Source organism: Letharia columbiana, assembly GCF_014066305.1.
Source record: "Letharia columbiana isolate WasteWater2 chromosome Unknown Sc0000061_s0, whole genome shotgun sequence".
Classification (NCBI taxonomy): domain Eukaryota; kingdom Fungi; phylum Ascomycota; class Lecanoromycetes; order Lecanorales; family Parmeliaceae; genus Letharia; species Letharia columbiana.
Window position 1 is genome coordinate 230,978 of NW_023501105.1, and position 20,539 is coordinate 251,516.

Sequence of the window (20,539 nt, forward strand, 5' to 3'; positions counted from 1 at the left end):
ACGTGTTTGGCTATGTGTAAAATCAGAGCTCTCCGACTTTATGCTTGTCGAATGGGCCAACTGCCATCATTCGGAAGCAAGTCAAAGACTAGCTTATCCTCGTGCGCACGGGAAGGTGACAAGCCGGATGCTCTGGGAGTTCATTCTCGTTGTTTACTTAGTTCAGACACTCTCAGAGTATAGTCCAACAGGGGCATCAGAGTCAGATTTCGAGCTCAACACTCCCAAATACGAGAAGAGGTGCAAAGCAATTATGGCTCATTCTTCGAAGACTGGAGTCCGACATGGGTCACAGGCCCCAAATTCCGAGCCCAAGATACCATCAGAGGAAAAGGGGTACTCAGCAGTCATGGCTCACTGTCCTAAGACTGGACTTTAATATGAGCATCAGGCCTAGCGTTCGAGCCTAACATGCTCATAACCAAGCATAGATGTTAAGTAATAATAAATCCAAGAGTGCCCTCCAACCTAGGCCAAAGCCCCAAATCGCACCCGGGACATACTTAAGAAACCCCCAACAACCAGGCGGTCACGGCTGGTTGCTTCAAAAATGGTAGCGAAAACATGGAGTATCATAAGAGAGGCACATTCCTGAGGGGGCTTCCGAAATCAGCATACCGCATATCATGGAGCCATGATTAGCAAGAATGCAACGCGCTGTTGAAGTGTCGCATGTCGCGACAGCGCTTCCAGACAACCTTTCACTCATCGATAGCCGCCTTGCTCTGATACCAATCTCTGAACCTTGAAAGAAAGATCTTTGAGCATCTGGCGATAATGGCTTCCACTGTGGTGACTGCATAAACCTTTATTCTCCCTCCAAACAACCTCGTCTGCCAACTCGATGAGTTTGCGCATGGGTAGAACCATGCTCTTCACGCGTTGTCGACTCGTCTTCGCTAGCCTCATGCTCCACATCTACCAAGTCACCCATGACGCAACGCCCCCTGGGGCACACAGGAGGGAAGCGAAAATGACCTAGGAACCGGCGATCCTATTGTTCTCCAACGAAAGTGTTTATAAGGTCGAGGTATCCGTATAGCGGATGAGAGATTCTCCCAAGGTGCACCATCCGGTGGTACTGTCAGCAAAGGACATGAGCAACGGAAGCGTAGAACTCGAGGAGACCATCCCGGAACATATTACGCTCTCTCACTACGTTCCGAACAAGGCTCAAGACCATTCAGCGATGAATTTGCAACAGGTGCGGCGCGAATTAGAGGACCCTGAGGGTTCACAAGGACGCAAGATTGAGCATGCGCAAACAGTAATAAGCAGCACAACAGTTGTACCCTTTGAATTACATGTCGGCTACGTCGTTGTTTAGACACCATTATCCACAAATCACCGAACAGCGAGCTTTGTTCAGCGTCGTGGTTTCGTTGCCGCATCAAGAGCTCGCTCCACAGAGCCCTTTCCTACACTTTGAGGACTGAGAAGCTAATGATTCTCAGACTCAAGAGCAAGACCTCGAAGAAATTTCTAAAGGAAAGAGAATTCCAAAAATGATCTGCCTTCGACATTTTTCGTTAGTTTTATATTTTAGGAGGATTATATGTGTCTACTATGACTCATGTCGTCTCAAATCGATGCTTCAACGGCCCATCTCAATGCAATAACACCTCGTTACATATGCATGCAGTATGCCACAACTCGCTCGCTAGCATCCAAACTAAATCCCAGTAACACTCATTCAATCATCCGCACGCATGATCATCCTCAGCTCATTCCACACTCCTTCTTGCCCTTGGTTGCTGGAGATGCCAGGCGACCTCTTCCATCTCAATCACTCCTCCCTTCCTCCCTCTCCTTATCTCTCCCTTTCTTCCTGAAGACGCCCCCGAAATCCAATCTCAGTCTCGAGATGTTGCCATCTCTACTACCAGGACTTTTGGGAGGCCCAACAGGATCGATAGCCTGCTGACTCGTGGAAGATGTATTGAGACTATAGATACTCCTGCCTAGAGGCGCCGCGTTGTGCCTACTCTTTGTCGAACCGTGAGCACTCCCTGGACCTCTTGGCCCAACGATTTTCGAAATGTCCGCCCTGTCGGAGGAGCGGCGGAGACTGTAGGCGCTCCGTGGCCCAGGATGTCTTTTATCATAAGCTGGTGTGATGAGTGGGATGGACTTGGGGGTACCGCTTGTGCTCGTGCGTTTAGAGGTTGGGGTCAGGCTGTAGATGCTCGAGCCAATGTCAGTCGAAGATATGCCTAATTCCGCCTCTTCGTCAATGTCGTCGATCTCCGAGGGCCTTGGAGGAAGGTTCGAATCAGAGACGACGCCAGGATCCCAGACGCTTGAGGACGAACCGGGAGGTGTGTCCATCTCTGAGCCTAATTCGTCAAGGGGTTCATCCTCTGGGGATCTGGGAGAATGGGGCGAACTCGAGACAAATGCTAGCCTAGAAGCTCCTTGAGAGCTGCGTGGAACGGCATTCCGGTGAAAGTAGCTGTCTGCTAGGCTTGACGTGCTGCTGTTCACCGTATGGCTACTACCAGGTACAGTTGGTGTGTCGGGTGAGCTTTGCTCGTTCGTTTCTCTAGACCTCGCCTTCCGCTCCATCTGCTCCACCAACTCTTCCCACTTCGGCTCGAGAGTGCCACTTGGTCGCTCGGCTTGTTCAGCGCGAGTAAGACATTGTCTAGACTTCTCACGAGACTCTTCGCAGAGGTCATCGAATCTTCTCAGCTCTTCGCTCATTGGGGTATTAGGGTCTATCTCGCGCCGCGCGTCTAACCAAACGTCTATCAGCGCTGCAAATTCTCTAGCCTGATCAATCAAGTAGGGAAGGCTTGGGAATCCCTCTTTACTAGTGTCAGGCAAGCGCTTGAGTATTGTGATAGGCGTAGCGTAGGAAGGCGGAATAGCAGATGTTCGTGCCTCTGGACTGATGGAGCAAATCTCGTCCACAAAGTCCTTGAACTCTGGACGATGAGCATGCAGAAACTCGTTCATTTGCTCCATCCAAGGCTCTTTGCTACCAAAGGTAGTCATGTTGGCAAGGGTCTGCAATGCCTTGGTGATCAGTGTGAGGGTACGTTGAGCACGAGGGCGGGCGTGATCTGATGCAATGTTAGTGACGGTCAATATGAAGTGGATCAGTCCTCTCGTGAAGGACCAGGAAGGGAAACCGACCTTTGAGTAAGCCGAACAGCTTGGGATTGAGCACTGCCGGACAGAAGAAGCGAAGAAAGAGAAAGCCTGACACGCTACTGTAGCTGACAGTTCGGGAGAAGTCTCCGTAACGATCCTCAGCGCAGGCACGGATGTGCCGCATGATATGGCGTATCTCAGGAGGGCAACGGTTTGCCGAACCCGCTATGGACTTCCAAACGTTCTCAGTTAGAGCGATCAAGTTCCGCCAGTTGCGCGACAAGTCTTCTGGGTTCTTCACGCGATTCGGGTCTACCTCGCATTCGGGGTCGCTTTCGTCAATGTCTCTCATTTTCTCGCACAAAGTCTCTTCCAGATACTCTTTGCCAAGCCGGCGCATATGTAGATCGAGGGCTTTGGTGAGAAGAGAGTTGCCTCTAAAAAGCAGGTTGGCTTCCACCGTTGCGTTCTTCCCCAGATCTCGAAGGAACACTTCACGCTCGACGCCTGATTCGTAGGAATCGTGCGACGCAATGCGTCGTCCGAAGCGAAACTTGGACATCGGGGTCTCTTTGTGAATACTGTCAATCTCGTCCTCGACGAGCGATTTGAGCCAGTTACTGGCTTCCAAGGGGACCTGAAAGATATTCAGGAGAATTTCCGATATTCGTCGTAGCTCAGTGTGGGCCATTTGAGCGATCTGAATTGTCAAACCGTTTGAAAAGTGGCACAACAAATCCAACATGGGCCCGTAGTCTTGGCTCATAAGTACTACCAACTCTTCTATTCGAACCTTCATGAGTATATCACCAACAGCTTGCTCTTGTTCATTGACGATAGGCCACCATTTCTCCGTATCAGTTGCCCTTTCAAGGTCATCAAGTCTGAGGTCCAGTCTCCCGTATGTCATATCCAAGGGTGAAACCTCGATATCGCCATCAATGGAATGCGGGTTGATGTCGCCACGCTCGAGGTCGATGGGAGCGTGGGCCAGAGTCCAGTCCTTTTGACCTGGATTGCGAGTTTTGACTTCTATGGACGCATTTGAAAGGACAGGAGGCAGATCGACAAACTCGAAATCCTCCCTCCAGAACGGGTTACCTGTCTCGGGCCTCACGGCTGTCCGGCCCCTCAACTCCGTATCCAGTTGGACTTCGGCATAGTAGTTGCCAGAGACCATTCCCATTTTGCTTGACGGCCGCTGTCCCGGTTGTGAAATCGGGCCATGCGAGAAATTGTCCCGACTAGAATGCAACTTGGCTTCTATAATCCGTAATGATAGCAGTCTCTCGACACGAAACATGTCAGAATTTGTGGTTTTAGGTGTTACCATCGCAGTGTCTAGTGAGTCGGAGGGGGTCTCCAAGGGTATTGTCTCAGGACCGTAAAGTTCTGGAACAGTGAAGGCTCTGAGTAATACAAGCCAAACCTCAAAGAGAACACGAGACTCCATCGACAGATAGACTGTCTGCATAGTGGGTAAAGTGGTGGTTGTTGATGCATACTGAGGGTAAATGGCGAGCGAGAACTCATCGTCCAGTACTGATGGATCTAGTCGTTGGATAGCGCACCTTGAGAGCGCAGAGAGCGGAATAAAAGCCATCAGAGTCGAGTCTGATTCCGAGATCACCTTGAAGTGCCCATTCTCTTGTAGTGTACACGAGACCTTCCGCCAATTGCTTGACATTGCCTTTAGTTGCTTGTAGGTCGATGCTCTTCTGTGCAAAGGCGGTGGCGAAGAGATGCCTGCCCGATCTTCCTTGTCCCACATCAGCATTTTACCCACTTTGATGATGGACGCATCTTTGGTCGAGAAGTTGCCAGAACGCCTTTTGCTGTCCCCAAGCTTACGTTCAGCGATGTGTGCTTCTTGTGGCTTCGTCATTTTGCCTCGGACACCCTTGGGTCGAATGGGCTGCCAACATAGTAGTGCAGCTAGCCATGAGTCAAAAGTCTCAGGCACATGCGGACGTAAGTGGATACCTATACTAGTGCTCCGGGTAGCTACATCGAGAAAAGTGGACCGTGAATCAGCGTCATACAGAGTCCGAACTTGACATCCTCGGAGGTCAGGGATCAAGGTTTTGTTCTCAGACACCTTGCCTTTGGCCTGGTATATTAAGCTACCTGTTGCTACGTTGATAGCACAGTATCCAGAGGCCCATGTGCTCGTGGCTGAAGTTCGAAATGAGAGAATACCATGCATCCTTCCGCATGTGGTCTTCATGAGCTGCAGTATCTTTTTGGCATCCGTAGAAGAAGAGGACAACGGTGTACCCGGCTTGGCAGCGATTGGGTTCCTAATGGGTGATAGTGGCCGCAGCACTGGTTTAAGGGCCCGATGCCGTATCCGTGGCTCTTCCAACGGTGGAGAAGGGATGATTGAAGGGAAGCCGATAGACGAATCCTTGACACCTTCATGGAGACCAGGTGACTGTAGCGAGCCGACGCGTCGTCGGCCTTTTGATACCATAGACGTAGGAGATATGTCCCTGTAACGCTCCTCTAGAGTCCGGGTTCTCGGTCTTGAGCTAGTAGATTCCTTGCTGCCATTTCTAGAATGGCTCGGTACCTGAGGACGTACTTTGGGAGTAGGTGCGTGGGAAGCAGGATATGGGCTCCGAGGAATTTGTGGTGAATCGCTTCTCGAAGATGAGAAGGCCAACGTTGGAAGAGGAGTCCCAGAATGATGTATTTGACCTGGGTCTGGAGTAGTAGCTCGCGCGACCGTTTCCTTAAACTCATCGGAATATATCTGTCCTTGTCTGTCTCTGGAGGAGGCTTTTTTGCTTGTGCGCCGTTGTATTGAGGGTGGTCCGGTCTGCTCTTGCCCGAATATGCCCGAATTGCGCTTGCTACCACCGCGCCTTCTATTCTCGGCCCTCTCCTCCATTGTATGTCCTGCCTTCTCAGTCGCTATGGCCTCCTAATTTTGCACTCTATTACTGTCTATGTCATTACTGGGGTCTCCAGAGCAGGCTTTCATATGCTTCACGGGGCTGAAAGATTGTTTTATCGCGCATAAGGGCACCCGTGCGATGAGGCGGAATTGTGCGGCCGAAAGGCAGCGAACATGAGGGACTGCCGCGATGACATCGGACGTAAGGTCTTTGGTCGCCTGAGGCAGTAGCATAGGGTCCGGAGACGGGTGGGATGCCTGCGGTGTTGTCGATGTGAGGACAAACAAGGCTCGCGGATGAGATTGAGATATCTTTATATAGAGCTTTGGTGGGAATCATGCAATCATATTCCCCTAAAGCGCCGCACCAAGCTTCAAGAAGAATCACATCGGTCAAAGCGGTGCTGGAAATGGGTAGTTTTGGCGAGACGCACAAATGTCTCAGGCGCAATGAATGTAAAAGATGTAGGTGTAGTGGAGGGCCGCCGAGATAGGACCGAGTAGCCTCAGGAAAAGGGTCCCACTCTTCAAACTTTACTCAAGGTACACCAGTAGGGTAGGTACAGAGGTATTTAACGGCTGAAGCCAGTAGCCTCCCGCCGAAAGGCCTTAAAAACTAAATCTACCTACCTACTCAGCTCTACCTAATAAGTAGGCTTTACTGCCTTGGTCGTGAGACAGCTGGTCAACGTCTCATCATCGAGTCGGGTATTGAATTATCGAGATAAGGGCAGCTGATCCTTACATGTAGTCATCATAATTCAAGATTGAAGTAAATACTCGCTGCTGGAAAAGGGTAGTCGAGGTACAGCAAATGTAAACATAGATCGTTATTGGGACCCATAGCCTCTCCGCCAAATCTACAGGCCGACCCTTAAGCTTCGCTCCCAGGGCATGATCCCACACAATCCAATAATATCGCCGTTTCTTTCATACATCCTTGAAAGGATGTTCGCCAACCCCTGCATCTCCACCCACAGCACTCATTGGTGCGCCCCTTGCACCACTTAAGTCACCACTTCCAGTCTTCCTCAACGCTTGCCTCATGGTCTCAATCGTCAGTTCTCCTCCTGTTGGCGGACTGTGGCCGGAGTACGTGCTGCCGAGTCCATGCCCCCCTCGACTGGGAGAAGTCTCCAGACCACGAGAAGAGTCGGACCCACTTGCTACTGGCGAGCCGCCTAGACCTTGAGATGACAGTGGAGAGCGCACGGGGGACGGTGAGCGGTTGCGAGCAGCAGCGAGAGGACTAGAAATGGTGGGCGCAACACCACCAGAGTGATCCACATGTTCGGCGTGCACAACATCAGCAAATGATATGAAGCTGAGCCGATGGACGTCGTTCGAATCCAATGCGCCGTAATTTGACGCGGCATCGTCTTGGTCTGGATGGGCGACAAGGTCCTCCTGCCAAGAAGCTCCCGTGGCTTCGCTTGTTCCAGCTCCTGTTACCGTTACTGCAGCAGGCTGATGGGCTGAGTGCATTATTATTTCTACGTTGTCTGGATTCAGGTGATCGTCTGTGATTGCCACTGAAGAGGCATCTAAGACAGGAGGGATGTGATTCTCGGTGGTAATGTGCGCTGGTATGGCTGGTGAAACGGAGGAGGCGAGACCATCTTCTTGGACAGAGCGCTCGAATATTTGTGAGGAAGCTGGCGATGGTATCCCAGGTGACGACGAATTGAGATTGCGCGATGGAGACGCTGGCGCGCCGTATGGATGTGAGATCGTCTGCGTGATTGGCGCACCAACTCCCGCGATTGGTGACACCGAACGCATAGACTTCGGAGGAGCTGTTGTAGCTGTCGGAGGGGGGATACTGGTTGAAGCAATCTCCCTGGTCCTCTTAGTCTTATCGTCTTCCTTCTTCCTGCCTAAGCCCCAGAACCTCCGCTTCCCGGTCTTCCCATCCAGCTCAGGGGCGGCACCGGCCTCAGGTGCGTTATTCAAGCCTTCACCCAAAAGCGGTACCGATGATGTCCGCGACCCAGTATCATCACCTGCGTCCCTGCTTAGACTGATCCGTCTATCGGCCATTGTGCCGAGTGGTCGCGAGGGCCTATTGCAATTGCATGGATGGACGAGGTCTGGTTTCCGGAGAAAAGACCTGATCGAGATTTAGTATAGAGCCACTATGAATGGCCGGGGAAAAACTCTGAACGCGTATCTCAAGGAGCGAGAAAATGCCCGGAGATGGCAATGGCATACCTTTCAGCTTTGAGTTTCTTGTGCGGCCTGAAGGCTTCCTCTCCACATGCACTTTCTTAGCGAAACGTGTGCGATCTGTAAAACCGTCGATCGAACTGTCTGATAACTTTGCAAGAACCAAAAAGGTAAGAAAGCCTGCTTCGAGTCAAGAGAGAGTGCTCCTGAGATGCTTCCAATAAGCTAAGAACAACTAGACTTGTTGTTTCACAAGGTTGGCCACGTCCTTTGCCAAACGGTGACGCTGTTGGCAGGGATCTTCAATCTCGCTACCGGCAAGATCCATACCGGCCGACATTTAGCCGACAAGGAGAAAAGATCAATTGCTAGTGACATTCTGTTCGACGACGAGTCACAACGCAGCAGCGACATGCCTATTTCCCTCTCACTACGACCACCTTCCAATCTCTCCTTCCTCTTCCCTTCATTCTCAAGCTTGGTACCATATGTTTCCCGAAGAAACGAATCCTCCGCGCGCCGAACAACCAAACGCCTCAGAACGAAACCCGACCCATCATTCACCTCCTCAATCCCTCCGTCCCAAGTCAACGACCACATCGTCTTCAATCCACCGTCCTCCGCTCCATCTCCCTACCATACTCCTCCAGTCTTCCTCCCAGTCAATGACCCGCGCCGGACCCTCCTCGCTCAATCCCATCAGCATGCCAACCCCTACGACCAACCTAATAAGCGATTACCACCAATCGTCCACAAGCATAAACCGTACGAGAAGAAGTACCACCTCCGGGAGAAGGAGATTGAGGAGATAAGAAGGTTGAGAAGTGAAGATCCGTATAAGTGGACACGGGCGAAGTTGGCGGAGAAATTTGAGTGCAGTCAGTTCTTCGTGGGTATGGTTGCGGAGGCGCCTTCAGAGAAGAAGGCGGCGGAGCAAAGAATGATAGAAGAGATTCAGGAAAAGTGGGGTAGGAGAAGGAGGTATGCGAGGGAGGATAGGGGCAAGAGGAGGGAGTTGTGGGGCAAGGATTTGTAGGGGTGTGCCAGGAGTTGGATGCGTTTTATCTAAATCGTCGGTGGAAGCCTTGGGGTATTGCACATCTTACAATGTAAAAGAGATAATCGAGCCGCTGGGTGTGGAGAAGCTGCGCGACAAGAGAGAGGACCAAAATCGAACGCTACAATGTCTAGGCGCTGTCCTAATGGTCGCGACTGGGCACATATGTATATCAGAGGTGCATAGCAAGGTGTATCTTTGCATTATTGAAGCGAGCGCTTCTGTGTACATATTCATTCTGATCTATGGCATCACCTGTATCAACAACATTTCAAATGATCGTCTGCATTGCTTTGTCGTTTGCGCTCTGGTGGATATCTGGCAGGCAAAATCAAGGCTCCCTCTACTCAAAGAACTTTTTGTACGCCGCCTTTTCTTTCTTAGCATGCTCAGCAGCTTTCTTCTTCGCAGCGCCCAACTCCTTACTGATGGCCACGTCGCCTGGCGCCAGCTTTTGGGCTGTCTCGAGGCTCTTCACCGCCTCCTCGTCGTCCTTGAGCCCCAGGAGAGCGAGAGCTTTGCGGTAGGATGCCTTGGCGCGATCCTGGTTGGAGACTTCTCCAACCTCCAGAGCGTTGTCCGCGCTGTTCTGGGCATCTTCAAAAGACTTCAGCTTGATTTGAAGAAGGGCTGAGTTCGAGTGCAGGGTGAACCGGATGTGCGTTAATTCCTTGGAGAGCTCCGGGGGGTCCTCAGGCAAAGCTTCTGGATACTCGTTCAGATAGCGTAGGCCTTTCTGGTACTTTGCAAGAGCAAGAGTCAGATCATTGGCTTTGAAGGCCTTGTTGCCGAACTCCTTTAGTTCGGTGGCAATCTTGAGAATCTCGGGGCCTTTGTACTCCTCGCCTTGGTCTTGGGGAAAGTCTTCGTACGTGTCGCCTGTGCTATCAGGTTCCTTCTTGCCAACGTTCATAGCCTCATCGCCAGATAACTGACCGCAATCTGCGTCGTCCAGTCAGCGCCTATTTAGCGATAGGATGAGTAGAAACACACCAACGATTGTGACATCTTTCGTGGGCTTGTCCGCCTGTGTTGCCAGGTTCTCTATTTCCCGTATGAGACCTTTATTGTCTAGGACCTCTCCAAACACCACCTTGCGAACCGTCAACAAAGAATATTCAAGTGTTAGTAGCCTTGTCTGATATGACTTACATGCTTGCCATCAAGGTGGGGCGTTGGTACAGTCGTAACGAAGAATTGAGAGCCGTTTGTCCCTACTAATGATGAGAAAACGTCCTGTGTCGGAATTGCTGTTACGATTACCCGGTCCAGCATTTGCCATTGAGAGCAGGAACGGTTTTGAATGCTTCAGCTCGAAGTTTTCGTCTTCAAACTTCTCGCCGTAGATCGACTCTCCGCCAGTGCCATTGCCAGCCGTAAAGTCTCCTCCCTGAATCATAAAGCCTTTGATGACACGGTGGAAGCCAGAACCTACAATACGTCTTAGACAAAATAAAGATAGCAGGCCTGTCAAGTAATCGAATAGTATCGACGAACCTTTGTAGCTTAATGGCTTCCCAGACTTTCCTTCGCCCTTTTCTCCGGTGCAAAGACATCGAAAATTCTCCGTGGTTTTGGGGACAACTACAAAAGGTCAGGCTAAAAGATCCTGGATATAAACCGGCCAACACTAACCATCATCATACTACTCATTCATCAGCGAAGAAAGAAAGTCAGACCCCAGAACTCTTGCAACATGAAGGATGCTCATGAAATCATATACGTCTCTGATTTAGGGTCTTGGGACATACCAATTCGAAGACAACGCGCCCATTCTTCTCGTGAGATATTTCTATGTCAAAGAAGACCCGGCTACGACCTGTTTGGCTGTATTCAGCACCGGTATTGTAGGTCACGCGAGCCCGACACATACTTGACTTCTCCGATGCCATCTTGGCGGCTTGTAGGTTTGTGTTAAGAAAAAGAGGGGCCCGCAACGCGTCTCAAACAATATTCAAATGACTGTCAATGAATGTGTGTATCAATTTTGGTGGTGAAGCAATGCATCAAATCGCGGAGTGAAATCCGCTGTTTGTTGGAATCTGAGGCACGAGGGGCAGCGGGCCGCAACTGACGTGGGGCTCTTCCATGAGGTTCTAAAAATTCACTCCTTTCAGCCGTGAGAACATGTCAGTACAACATGAGAGCAGTACTGGAGAACCATGTATCTACATTTAGGGTGAATATTTACAGAGTGAAGACATTTGGTGACAGCAATTCTTAATCTAATAATTCAACTGGTAATTGAAAGCTCTCTGCGACCTTGCTTTTCCCTTCATCAGCTGAAGCTCTGCTCTGCTGATGCTCCCCTTGCTCATTTCCAGGCTTCTTGTTTCCATCTTGACCTTTGTGAGGATTGGTATCAATCTCCAAAGTGACCTGAGAACCGCATCATTAGCAGAGGTTGATGAGCAAATAACGGATAGAAGAAGCTAGCAGAATACCACTTCATCGTGACTGGTGTAATCTAAACCTACAGGGCCAGAATTCTGTATATCCACTACCATAAACCAGGTAAGCAGTGCACCAGAACGAGTAGTATGGGCAATACCTTCCATCATGGCCTGGAAAACGCCGTTCTTCACCTTTGCAGGCTCATAAAGCTCTTGTACTTTGGCAAAGAATTGATCATACAGCTCTCTAGCTTCCTCACCACCTGCGGCACCATGGAAGTCCGGCTTATTCCCTTTCTTGGTTGATGCCAGCAAGGTGAACTGGGATACTGTATGGACTGAGCCTGAAAAGTCGGTGCCTATATCCACGAAGTTGCTTTTAACGTACCGCAAAGGACCTCCCCTTTGATGTCCTGTACATTTTGCTTCCACTTCGTGTGAGAGAGTCAGCATTTCCATACTCTGGAGGAGTGGTCTTGCACGCATACAGTACCGCCGCTTTCGTCGGGCCACATTTTCAGCTTCAGCACTTTGGCCGCCATAGACTCTACTTCCTTGCGCGTGTCATCCTTAGCAACTGCAGCAAACACCAGTACACCCTTTCCAATCGAGGATACCAAATTTGAATCGACTGTCACCGAAGCCGATGCGACTCGTTGCAAAACAGCTGACCGATTTAGCAATTAGCACAAGATCTAGGAAACCTATTCAGAATACTTACCCTTCATCTTCGCGCCGAATTATCAACGAGCAGATGAAATGAAAGGTTTAAGGTATGAGAGGAAAAAGGTAGAATTAGCAACAGTATCAGCAACAGTGATACATGAAAAGAGCAGTAGAAAGGGGAAAATAGGTCAAAATCATGGGTGAAAAGCGGAGAAGTTCAAAAGCCTCATGGGCTGTTAACTCATTGAGTCAGAAGATTTACAGAGGATTCCGTCTCATCTTCCAGACCTTCAAATCCTCGTAGAATGCTGGGTGAAAATGGGCTTTAGGTAATTTCTCAAGAGCTGATGACCTCCAAGGCTTCGATAGTTGCGGCCTCACAGCAGTATAAGGTAATCTGCACCCTCTCGCGGCTAGCCTTACGCGCCTTTCGCGATCCTTGGCACCTTCGAGAAAGTGCTTTGAGGTACCTCTAGCAACACCGAGCTGCGTATTCCTACACCATAGCTGTGAAACCTTCATAAGGCGCCCACTTGATGCCTGTCTCACCAAAGCCTCCATTCTACTCTCAAACCCGAAATCACTGCAGCAAGTCAGCTCGAATACGGCTTATTCTCAACTCTCCTTCCAGCCTGGCCAATAACACAGGCAATCTCCTGTTTCCCTCACTCTCAATTCAGCGATCATGGCTCAACGAAAGTTGCAGCAGGAGATTGACAAGACATTCAAGAAAGTTGCTGAGGGAATTGTGGTGTTTGAAGGCATATTCGATAAGATACAACAAGCCACCAACGCCTCGCAGAAGGACAAATTGGAGGATGCTCTCAAGCGCGAGATCAAGAAGCTCCAACGGCATCGAGACCAGATAAAGACGTGGGCCGCGGGAAATGAAATCAAAGACAAGAAGCCGCTCATGGAGCAGCGGAAAGCCATTGAGAACGTAGGTGCTGCTTGTAAAAGCACTTCTCAGAACCATGCCACGTGCTGATTGTGGCTGTTCATGTAGGAGATGGAGAAGTTCAAGGCGGTCGAGAAGGAGATGAAAACCAAGGCCTTTTCGAAGGAAGGACTGCAAGCTACAGCGAAGCTGGATCCTAAAGAGAAGGCGAAATTGGATATGTGCAATTTCCTCCAGAATATGGTTGAAGAGCTGGAGCGACAAATCGAAACGCTCGAAGCCGAAGAGGAAGCTTTACAGGCCACAGTTAAAAAGGGCAAGAAGGACACCGGTAAAGCAGACCGTTTGTCCGAGATATCGAGGACTACGGAGCGGCACAAATATCATCAGGGGAAACTAGAGCTACTGTTACGATCTTTGGAGAATGGCAACGTTGAAACGGAGCAGGTACAAGATTTAGAAGAAAGCATCAAGTACTACGTTGAAGAGAATCAGGCGGTGGACTTTAATGAAGACGACTCAATATACGATGATCTAAATCTCGAGGAAGAGGAGGAAACTTTCGGCCTGAGCAATGATAATGATCGAGTCTCTTCACAAGATACACAATCGATAGCAGATGACATCCCAGAAACCGCGGATGCGCGAGGTCCTGGCACAGGTGCTGGGAAACCGAAATCGACGTCCGTCTCAGAGCCTCAAGGTACGGGTGTCCGAAGACCATCGAACCAATTGAAGTCGCCCTTACCAGCTCTGGCAACACTTCATACCCCCTTAGCAAACACAACCAACGGTACGGCAAACAACAACATGAAGCCTGCACCTTTACCCACAAGAGCCCCAGGAGAGACGCTAAAGTACGCTTCAGCAGCCGCAGCGGCGGCAGCAAGTGACAAAGCTGCTGTGGGAATAGCACCATTACCTCCACCACCAAGCACGGCCCCAGCGCCAACGCCTAGCGCGCCGCCTGGCCTGTCTGCTTTCCCGTCTACACAAAAGAGCAGTGCAACCACCTCACCCAGCGCAGCACCTTCACTACCGGCGAGCTCTGGTCCCACACCTGCCCAAAAGCCTGCTGTGCCTGTATCAGCAACCTCAGAAACTCCTCCAAGCACACAAACCCAACCAAAATCCCCACCACCTACCCAGCCGAATGCGACTGCTTCGGCCAGCACTCGCAATGTCCCAACTCCATCTGTAGCGGCTGATACCTCTATACACTCGCGGGCTTCGTCAGCTTCGAAGATAGCAGCAGCTGTTCAGTCACCAGCTAACGAAGCTCCTCTTCCAGCGCCACAAGAGACGCACAATGCCCTTGTTCAACCCAAACCGCCTGTTCCAGAACAAACAAATGGCGAGCCACCAAGACAAGAAGAGGATGAGTCTGTTTATCACCTGCCAGCAAGCCTACAGGATCTTCTACAGTCATTTGAAATCACAAAGAGCCGAACGCCTGCATCCGACTCACCTTCTGTACAACGGCTGCTTGCAGCGTCTCATGCCAGTCGTCCAGATTATCTGGATGCGGAGAAGCCACGCCACTACCGACCAGACACAAAATATAACACGCCAGCATATTATCCACAGGAGCCATTCCCAAATCTAGACGATCCTAGCTTGTACAGCAAGATCGATACCGACACACTATTCTATCTCTTCTACTATCGTCAAAATACTTACCAACAATACTTGGCGGCCAAGTCGCTCAAAAGTCAAAGTTGGCGGTTTCATAAGCAATACCAAACATGGTTTCAGAGACACGAGGAGCCAAAGACAATCACAGAGGAGTATGAGCAAGGGACTTATCGATTTTTCGATTACGAGAGTACATGGTAAGAATCGTCCCTTATCCTGGCCTTGGCCTCTCGAAGTGACAACAGCCCTCTCCGTTCCTTAGATCCGTTACTGACAGACTTTGCCCCGATCAGGATGAATCGGCGGAAAGCAGACTTCAAGTTTGCCTATAAGTTTTTGGAAGACGATCTGTGACTGCCGAGTATTCAGAGAGACACGAAATCCTTTTAGGTAACTCTGTGTATGTGCGATGAGCTCTCTCGCACGTTTGGTGATGGCTCCGGTCTATCGCTACATAGCGTACCTAGGAAATCTAATTGGCAGCATTTGTGATCGTGAAACGTGTCCACTAAGCAATTTTCGTTCTTGCATGTTTGTTGTATCAAAAGAGCGCTGACAAGCACAGCCTTGAGTGCAACCATGGTGAAGAACGAAGGGAGGCTGACTGTGCAGGTACCATTTTCTCCTATGTGGAACATGCTCCTTCAACGTCTCTGGCGCAAGTACTCCACAATACTACCGATCCAAACCCGAGGTCTGCGCCTCGCCCAGGATCGAAAACGGCAAAGTAATGCTCTTCTTCGTCAGCCTTAGCTTGTCGGTAAGTTCTTGTAGGAAAGAAGGCAAACAAGGCTATCGCGCTAAAACCTCATTGCCTCATTCTAGCCTTATGAAAATGTTCGACCTCAATATTTCACTACCAAAGACTCACACAATACTATGGCTCAATAAGGGGGCGTATGTGCCCCGTCGTGTGCCCGTCATCGCTCCAGGTATCTAGGCTACAATATTCCACCACGATGGCCGCCAAGCTGTTGGCTGGGGCAGTGGGAAAGGTCGTGGCCTGGTGTATGGCGGCTATGGCATTGCGCAGCTTATTGTGGTGGTGGGGACCAGTCTTTCAGATTCTACGGTGCAACGATTGATCGATGAACAGGTATCGATCTGAGTGCGAAACGGACTGTGCTGCGCTGCGCCCTATTCCCTCAAACGTCATTGCAGCCAAGCACCCCAAGCCTGGACGGGCCACAGGTAGGGCGAAATGGTAGATATCTATCCTCATCGGCGGGGTTCCACTTGGGGAATAGATATCATGATAATTGAGCGTTGCGCAAGAGTGAGACCTGGATCGTAATGGCAAGGCTATCAGAGTAAGTCACATGCATCAGAACGATCACGTGTTCCAATACACATGGCTTCAAATTCACCGGTCAACGGGAACGATTAACGCACTGCCACAGCTTTGACAGTCATCGCCCTCGTCTGGATTAGATTCCGATGGCCCGGCCGTCCGGTCATGTTGCCAAAAGTTCCAGGATTTGAAAAGTGAGTCGCGCCGTTGCACTGATCCTGCGAATCTTCACAATACCTTGGGTCCTGCCAGACTCTGCGCCATGCCAATTCCCGAAACTTCTGTCAGCAACGGAGCTGGGGAAAATGGGGAAACATACTCTTATGTCACAACGGATCCTGAGGATCGAAGACGAGTGCTTTCTAGAAGCATTAAAGCCAACGCCTCACGAAGTCACCATTCCTGCTGCTTCCCGTACAAGTGTTATCCACCAGCCGGCAGTGCTTGTGGTGCTGCGGGCCGCAGCGATGGCGCCGCTACCAACGAGTTTAAAGAACCCTCAGTGAGCCAGGATTGCAGTGCCCGCGGAGGACTCGACTATCTTCGCGCCCTTCCTGCCAGGCCTGGCAATTGCATTTTGTTCCGACCCTCCAAAGTCATGGCAGCTTCACCAGAATCTCTTGCGAATATCTGGCGCGTTTCAATCTTGAATGGACACCGCAATGTTTTCCTCATCACACCGAAGGGGCACTACACTTTTCTCCGCCCCGGTGAAGATTCGACTTCGCCCTTTGGAATATTCCCTTTCCTTCCGCATAAGTGACAGGAAACCACACCGGTGAGTTTGATCCAGGCAAATGGCCCTTCCTTCTAGCGGCGGTTGACACACCGACCATAGGTTTGCTTCACCTTATCAAAGCATACAAGATGTCCATGCATCCCCATACCTTGAACCTTTCCCATACAAACTAATACACACCAAGCTTCGTCACTCATTCTCAACTCGGTCTACTTACTATCAATTTGTGCCTACAATACAGAAGACATGTAAGTCTTTGCCACCAAACGTATGAAAGCATTCTAACGTCTACAGTCATTCTCATAATAAGATTTCGTCTACGTTATATATACATCATGTGCAATTCATGTGGTAGCGCGAGTGGTCACCCCAATTTCACTGTAAGGCTTAAATCAATGTGGTATACCTCATTGGACTAACATCAGATTCAAGTATTCATCAGATCCTCCCAGTTATCAACATCAACAGCAAACCACCAGTGGTTACCAATATCCACATGGGAACCAAAACCTCAGGCCTCCTCCACTCAACACTAGCTATTCATCCAGCGGCTACTCTATGAACCGTACCTCCTCTCACGGCTCAAGCGACTCTGGCTATGGTACGAAAACCCCTTCAGTGGCTAGCCCAAGACCACAACAGAGCTATCCAGTCCAGAGCTACCCAGTCCAGAGCTATCCAGTCCAGAGTTACCCAGTCATAAGCCATGTTCCCAGTCGCCAGCTAAGCCAACAGAGTACGAGCTATTCCCATGACAATCAGCGGAGTCCTGGTATTGAGGTTGTTCATACTGGTCCTGTATCCTCTTCAAGGCACAAGAAGGAGCGCAGGCTTAGGTAAGATATTGCTAGTTTCGTTTGTCTATCCGACACGAATTATTATCCTCCTCACCCCACATCTCTCGCAAAACCCTGCAGTCTTCTTATTCGCTAACGTCCCATTCAGCACTCCTTCCCCATCCTCGCCTTCCGAATATCCCTGTCTACATCCCAGTTGCGGCCACATCAGCTCGCGCGCTCACGACCTCAAACGACACATGACAGTGCACTTCCCTCCTCCCCCGGACGAACTACTCGATTGCAAATATGAATGGTGCGGACGCACAGGTGCACACGGCTTCAAGAGAGAAGATCACCGCAAGGAGCACTACCGGAAGGTCCATATGAAGGAGAGTGAGTACCCAAAGACGGGCAAAGGAGGAAGGTCAGGAAGGTCGAGCGGGAAGTCTAAGCCGTGATTGGGGCACTGGAGCACTTTTGGGTAAGGTAGGCGTATGGTTTGGTATCAATGCTGTTATGTCGGTTTGGTGATAAAAGGAAAAAGGAGTTATCGTTGTTTTGTGGCCTATATTGTACGAATTACGCTTGTATACCTAGATGTACTTTTGAGGAATTCATAGCGCTCCTTATCATTTTCTACAACCAGTACGAGCCTCTTCCGTTCATCAACACGGAATATTAGCCTCGATGCTATGCAGATGCTCTTGTATGTTCTCAGTGCTCCTGAAGCTGTTCTCTAGAATTTAGGGTCTGTGGCAATAGCCCTAAGAGACTGCATCCGATTCCGCAAGCATTGTCGATTCCCTCCCACCTCCATGCCCCGTGTACAGCCTAAACAGCTCACCAATCCACTGCGTACGTCTTGCTTTGCCTCAACATCAAACCTCAAACCCTGTAGCCATACACTTTCTACAAGCGTTGCCCCTGCCCCAATCTCATCTCCGTCCCTCAAACCCCGCTTTCAGAACCGTTGTCTTTCAACATTTCGTACCATGGCGCCTCAATTGGACGGCTACTTTAAGCAGTGAGCTTTTGCCATTTCACCAACTATTTTCTGGATATAAGAGATCGATACTGATTCTGACGTGCTCTACAAGGGTGGACAAGCTATCAGAATCCTTCATTGAACGTGAGTATCATCAAATCCACAGGTCTTTCCATTTTCCTCCGGGGCCTTGCTTACACCGCTTCAGGTCTCCGCAAAGCAGTAGCCATACCGTCCGTCTCCGCAGATGACGAACGCCGCCCTGATGTCGTCAAAGTCAGCTGCTCATCTCTCACCTTCCGCCTTCAGAAGGTAGCTAAACCTTGCCCAATTACAGATGTCCGAATTCCTCGTCTCTGAACTCACCGCCTTGGGTGCACATGTCGAATCCCGTCCACTCGGCCTCCAACCCGGCAAAAAGGATCTCCACCTACCTCCTGTCATCGTCGCTCGCTATGGCTCCTCTCCTAACAAACGCACTATTCTCCTCTACGGTCATTACGACGTGCAGCCTGCTTTGAAAGACGATGGCTGGGCTACGGAACCATTTACGCTTACTGTTGACGACAAGGGGAGGATGTACGGGCGTGGTAGCACAGATGATAAGGGTCCTGTCCTAGGGTGGTTGAATGCTATACAAGCACACAAGGAGGCCGGTGTGGAACTGCCAGTGAATCTACTGATGTGCTTTGAGGGCATGGAGGAATATGGATCTGAAGGGCTGGATGATTTTATAGAGAAGGAGGCGACGCCCGGAGGGTTCTTCGAGAAGGCGGATGCGGTCTGCATTAGCGACAATTACTGGCTAGGCACCGAGAAGCCCTGTCTGACATACGGACTCCGAGGCTGCAACTATTACAGCGTCAGCATCAGCGGCCCAGGCCAAGACCTTCACAGCGGTATCTTCGGCGGTTGTGCACAGGAGCCAATGACAGATCTTGTCCGCGTACTTGGGAAGCTGGTCGACACAGACGGCAAGATTCAAATACCGGGCATCAATGAGATGGTTGCCCCCGTGACCGCAGAGGAGAAGTCACTGTATGGAGATATCAGCTACACAATGGACAACCTCTATGAATCCCTGGGCAGCAAGACCGGCATCTTCCCTGACAAAGAGAAGACACTCATGGCGCGTTGGCGTTACCCTTCTCTCAGCGTACACGGAGTCGAAGGCGCCTTCTCTGCCCCTGGAGCCAAGACAGTCATTCCAGCAAAGGTCGTGGGCAAGTTCTCAATAAGAACAGTGCCAGATATGGAATCGGAAAAAGTCGACTCCCACGTCTTCAAATATGTCAAGGACGAATTCGCCAAGCTTGGGAGCAAAAACACTATCGACATCCGCCTGATACATGCGGGTAACTGGTGGGTAGCTTCACCTAAACACTGGAATTACACAGCCGCAGGACGAGCAGTGGAGAAAGTCTTCGGCGTCAAGCCAGACTTGACAAGGGAAGGAGGAAGCATACCGGTGACCCTGACCTTTGAGAAAGCGACCGGCAAGAACGTCTTGCTGCTCCCCATGGGTAGCTCGACGGATGCTGCGCACAGTATCAACGAGAAGTTGGACCGAAGGAATTACATCGAGGGGACAAAGCTCTTGGGTGCATATCTGCACTATGTGGCAGAAGAGGAAATGAAAGCTTAAGGGAGACGCGAAGGATCGACTTTAGCATAGCGGAGATAGTTTTGATGCTACCTATGATTTTATGATATCCCTCCTCCAGCATACCACTACATGCGAACCCGTTCCTTGCGATCTAGGTGTAGAACGCTACAGGGCAGGCAAGGTGCCAGAAAAAATGGCAGTGGAGATGACACGAATTCCTAACCGATCAACCGGAGCAAAAACATCGACAACGAGCCCCTCCGTCACCGAACGCTCTCCCCGAAGCAATCCTAGCCCGCCGTCAAGAGCGAAAGATTGCCCCAATCGAC

General features: G+C 50.4%; 9 protein-coding genes across 9 annotated transcripts; 5 read left to right on the forward strand and 4 right to left on the reverse strand.

The window, feature by feature from the left end:
* Positions 1 to 1,782: 1,782 nt before the first annotated feature.
* On the reverse strand, positions 1,783 to 5,989 carry HO173_011374 (uncharacterized protein; the record flags this gene model as incomplete). Its single annotated transcript, XM_037313254.1, has 2 exons — positions 1,783 to 3,065; positions 3,139 to 5,989. 2 exons carry the CDS (start codon positions 5,987 to 5,989, stop codon positions 1,783 to 1,785), a joined length of 4,134 nt encoding a protein of 1,377 aa, XP_037159919.1.
* A 936-nt stretch (positions 5,990 to 6,925) lies between these two features.
* On the reverse strand, positions 6,926 to 8,035 carry HO173_011375 (uncharacterized protein; the record flags this gene model as incomplete). Its single annotated transcript, XM_037313255.1, has 1 exon — positions 6,926 to 8,035. The coding sequence occupies one exon, from the start codon at positions 8,033 to 8,035 to the stop codon at positions 6,926 to 6,928; it is 1,110 nt and encodes a 369-aa protein (XP_037159920.1).
* Positions 8,036 to 8,181: 146 nt separating this feature from the next.
* On the forward strand, positions 8,182 to 9,197 carry HO173_011376 (uncharacterized protein; the record flags this gene model as incomplete). The annotated part of the gene is made up of 2 exons (XM_037313256.1): positions 8,182 to 8,331; positions 8,418 to 9,197. The coding sequence occupies 2 exons, from the start codon at positions 8,182 to 8,184 to the stop codon at positions 9,195 to 9,197; spliced, it is 930 nt and encodes a 309-aa protein (XP_037159921.1).
* Positions 9,198 to 9,561: 364 nt separating this feature from the next.
* HO173_011377 (uncharacterized protein) lies at positions 9,562 to 11,110 on the reverse strand (the record flags this gene model as incomplete). Its single annotated transcript, XM_037313257.1, has 7 exons — positions 9,562 to 10,160; positions 10,212 to 10,311; positions 10,371 to 10,432; positions 10,482 to 10,649; positions 10,716 to 10,802; positions 10,854 to 10,863; positions 10,970 to 11,110. 7 exons carry the CDS (start codon positions 11,108 to 11,110, stop codon positions 9,562 to 9,564), a joined length of 1,167 nt encoding a protein of 388 aa, XP_037159922.1.
* A 328-nt stretch (positions 11,111 to 11,438) lies between these two features.
* Positions 11,439 to 12,339, reverse strand: HO173_011378 (uncharacterized protein; the record flags this gene model as incomplete). Its single annotated transcript, XM_037313258.1, has 6 exons — positions 11,439 to 11,597; positions 11,696 to 11,718; positions 11,770 to 11,940; positions 12,000 to 12,042; positions 12,100 to 12,278; positions 12,333 to 12,339. The coding sequence occupies 6 exons, from the start codon at positions 12,337 to 12,339 to the stop codon at positions 11,439 to 11,441; spliced, it is 582 nt and encodes a 193-aa protein (XP_037159923.1).
* Positions 12,340 to 12,962: 623 nt separating this feature from the next.
* On the forward strand, positions 12,963 to 15,918 carry HO173_011379 (uncharacterized protein; the record flags this gene model as incomplete). Its single annotated transcript, XM_037313259.1, has 5 exons — positions 12,963 to 13,217; positions 13,284 to 15,007; positions 15,104 to 15,160; positions 15,423 to 15,570; positions 15,751 to 15,918. The coding sequence occupies 5 exons, from the start codon at positions 12,963 to 12,965 to the stop codon at positions 15,916 to 15,918; spliced, it is 2,352 nt and encodes a 783-aa protein (XP_037159924.1).
* Positions 15,919 to 16,363: 445 nt separating this feature from the next.
* On the forward strand, positions 16,364 to 16,864 carry HO173_011380 (uncharacterized protein; the record flags this gene model as incomplete). Its single annotated transcript, XM_037313260.1, has 1 exon — positions 16,364 to 16,864. One exon carries the CDS (start codon positions 16,364 to 16,366, stop codon positions 16,862 to 16,864), a length of 501 nt encoding a protein of 166 aa, XP_037159925.1.
* Positions 16,865 to 17,175: 311 nt separating this feature from the next.
* Positions 17,176 to 18,077, forward strand: HO173_011381 (uncharacterized protein; the record flags this gene model as incomplete). The annotated part of the gene is made up of 3 exons (XM_037313261.1): positions 17,176 to 17,220; positions 17,273 to 17,676; positions 17,786 to 18,077. The coding sequence occupies 3 exons, from the start codon at positions 17,176 to 17,178 to the stop codon at positions 18,075 to 18,077; spliced, it is 741 nt and encodes a 246-aa protein (XP_037159926.1).
* A 534-nt stretch (positions 18,078 to 18,611) lies between these two features.
* On the forward strand, positions 18,612 to 20,249 carry HO173_011382 (uncharacterized protein; the record flags this gene model as incomplete). Its single annotated transcript, XM_037313262.1, has 4 exons — positions 18,612 to 18,643; positions 18,717 to 18,748; positions 18,813 to 18,880; positions 18,942 to 20,249. The coding sequence occupies 4 exons, from the start codon at positions 18,612 to 18,614 to the stop codon at positions 20,247 to 20,249; spliced, it is 1,440 nt and encodes a 479-aa protein (XP_037159927.1).
* Between the last annotated feature and the right edge of the window lie 290 nt (positions 20,250 to 20,539).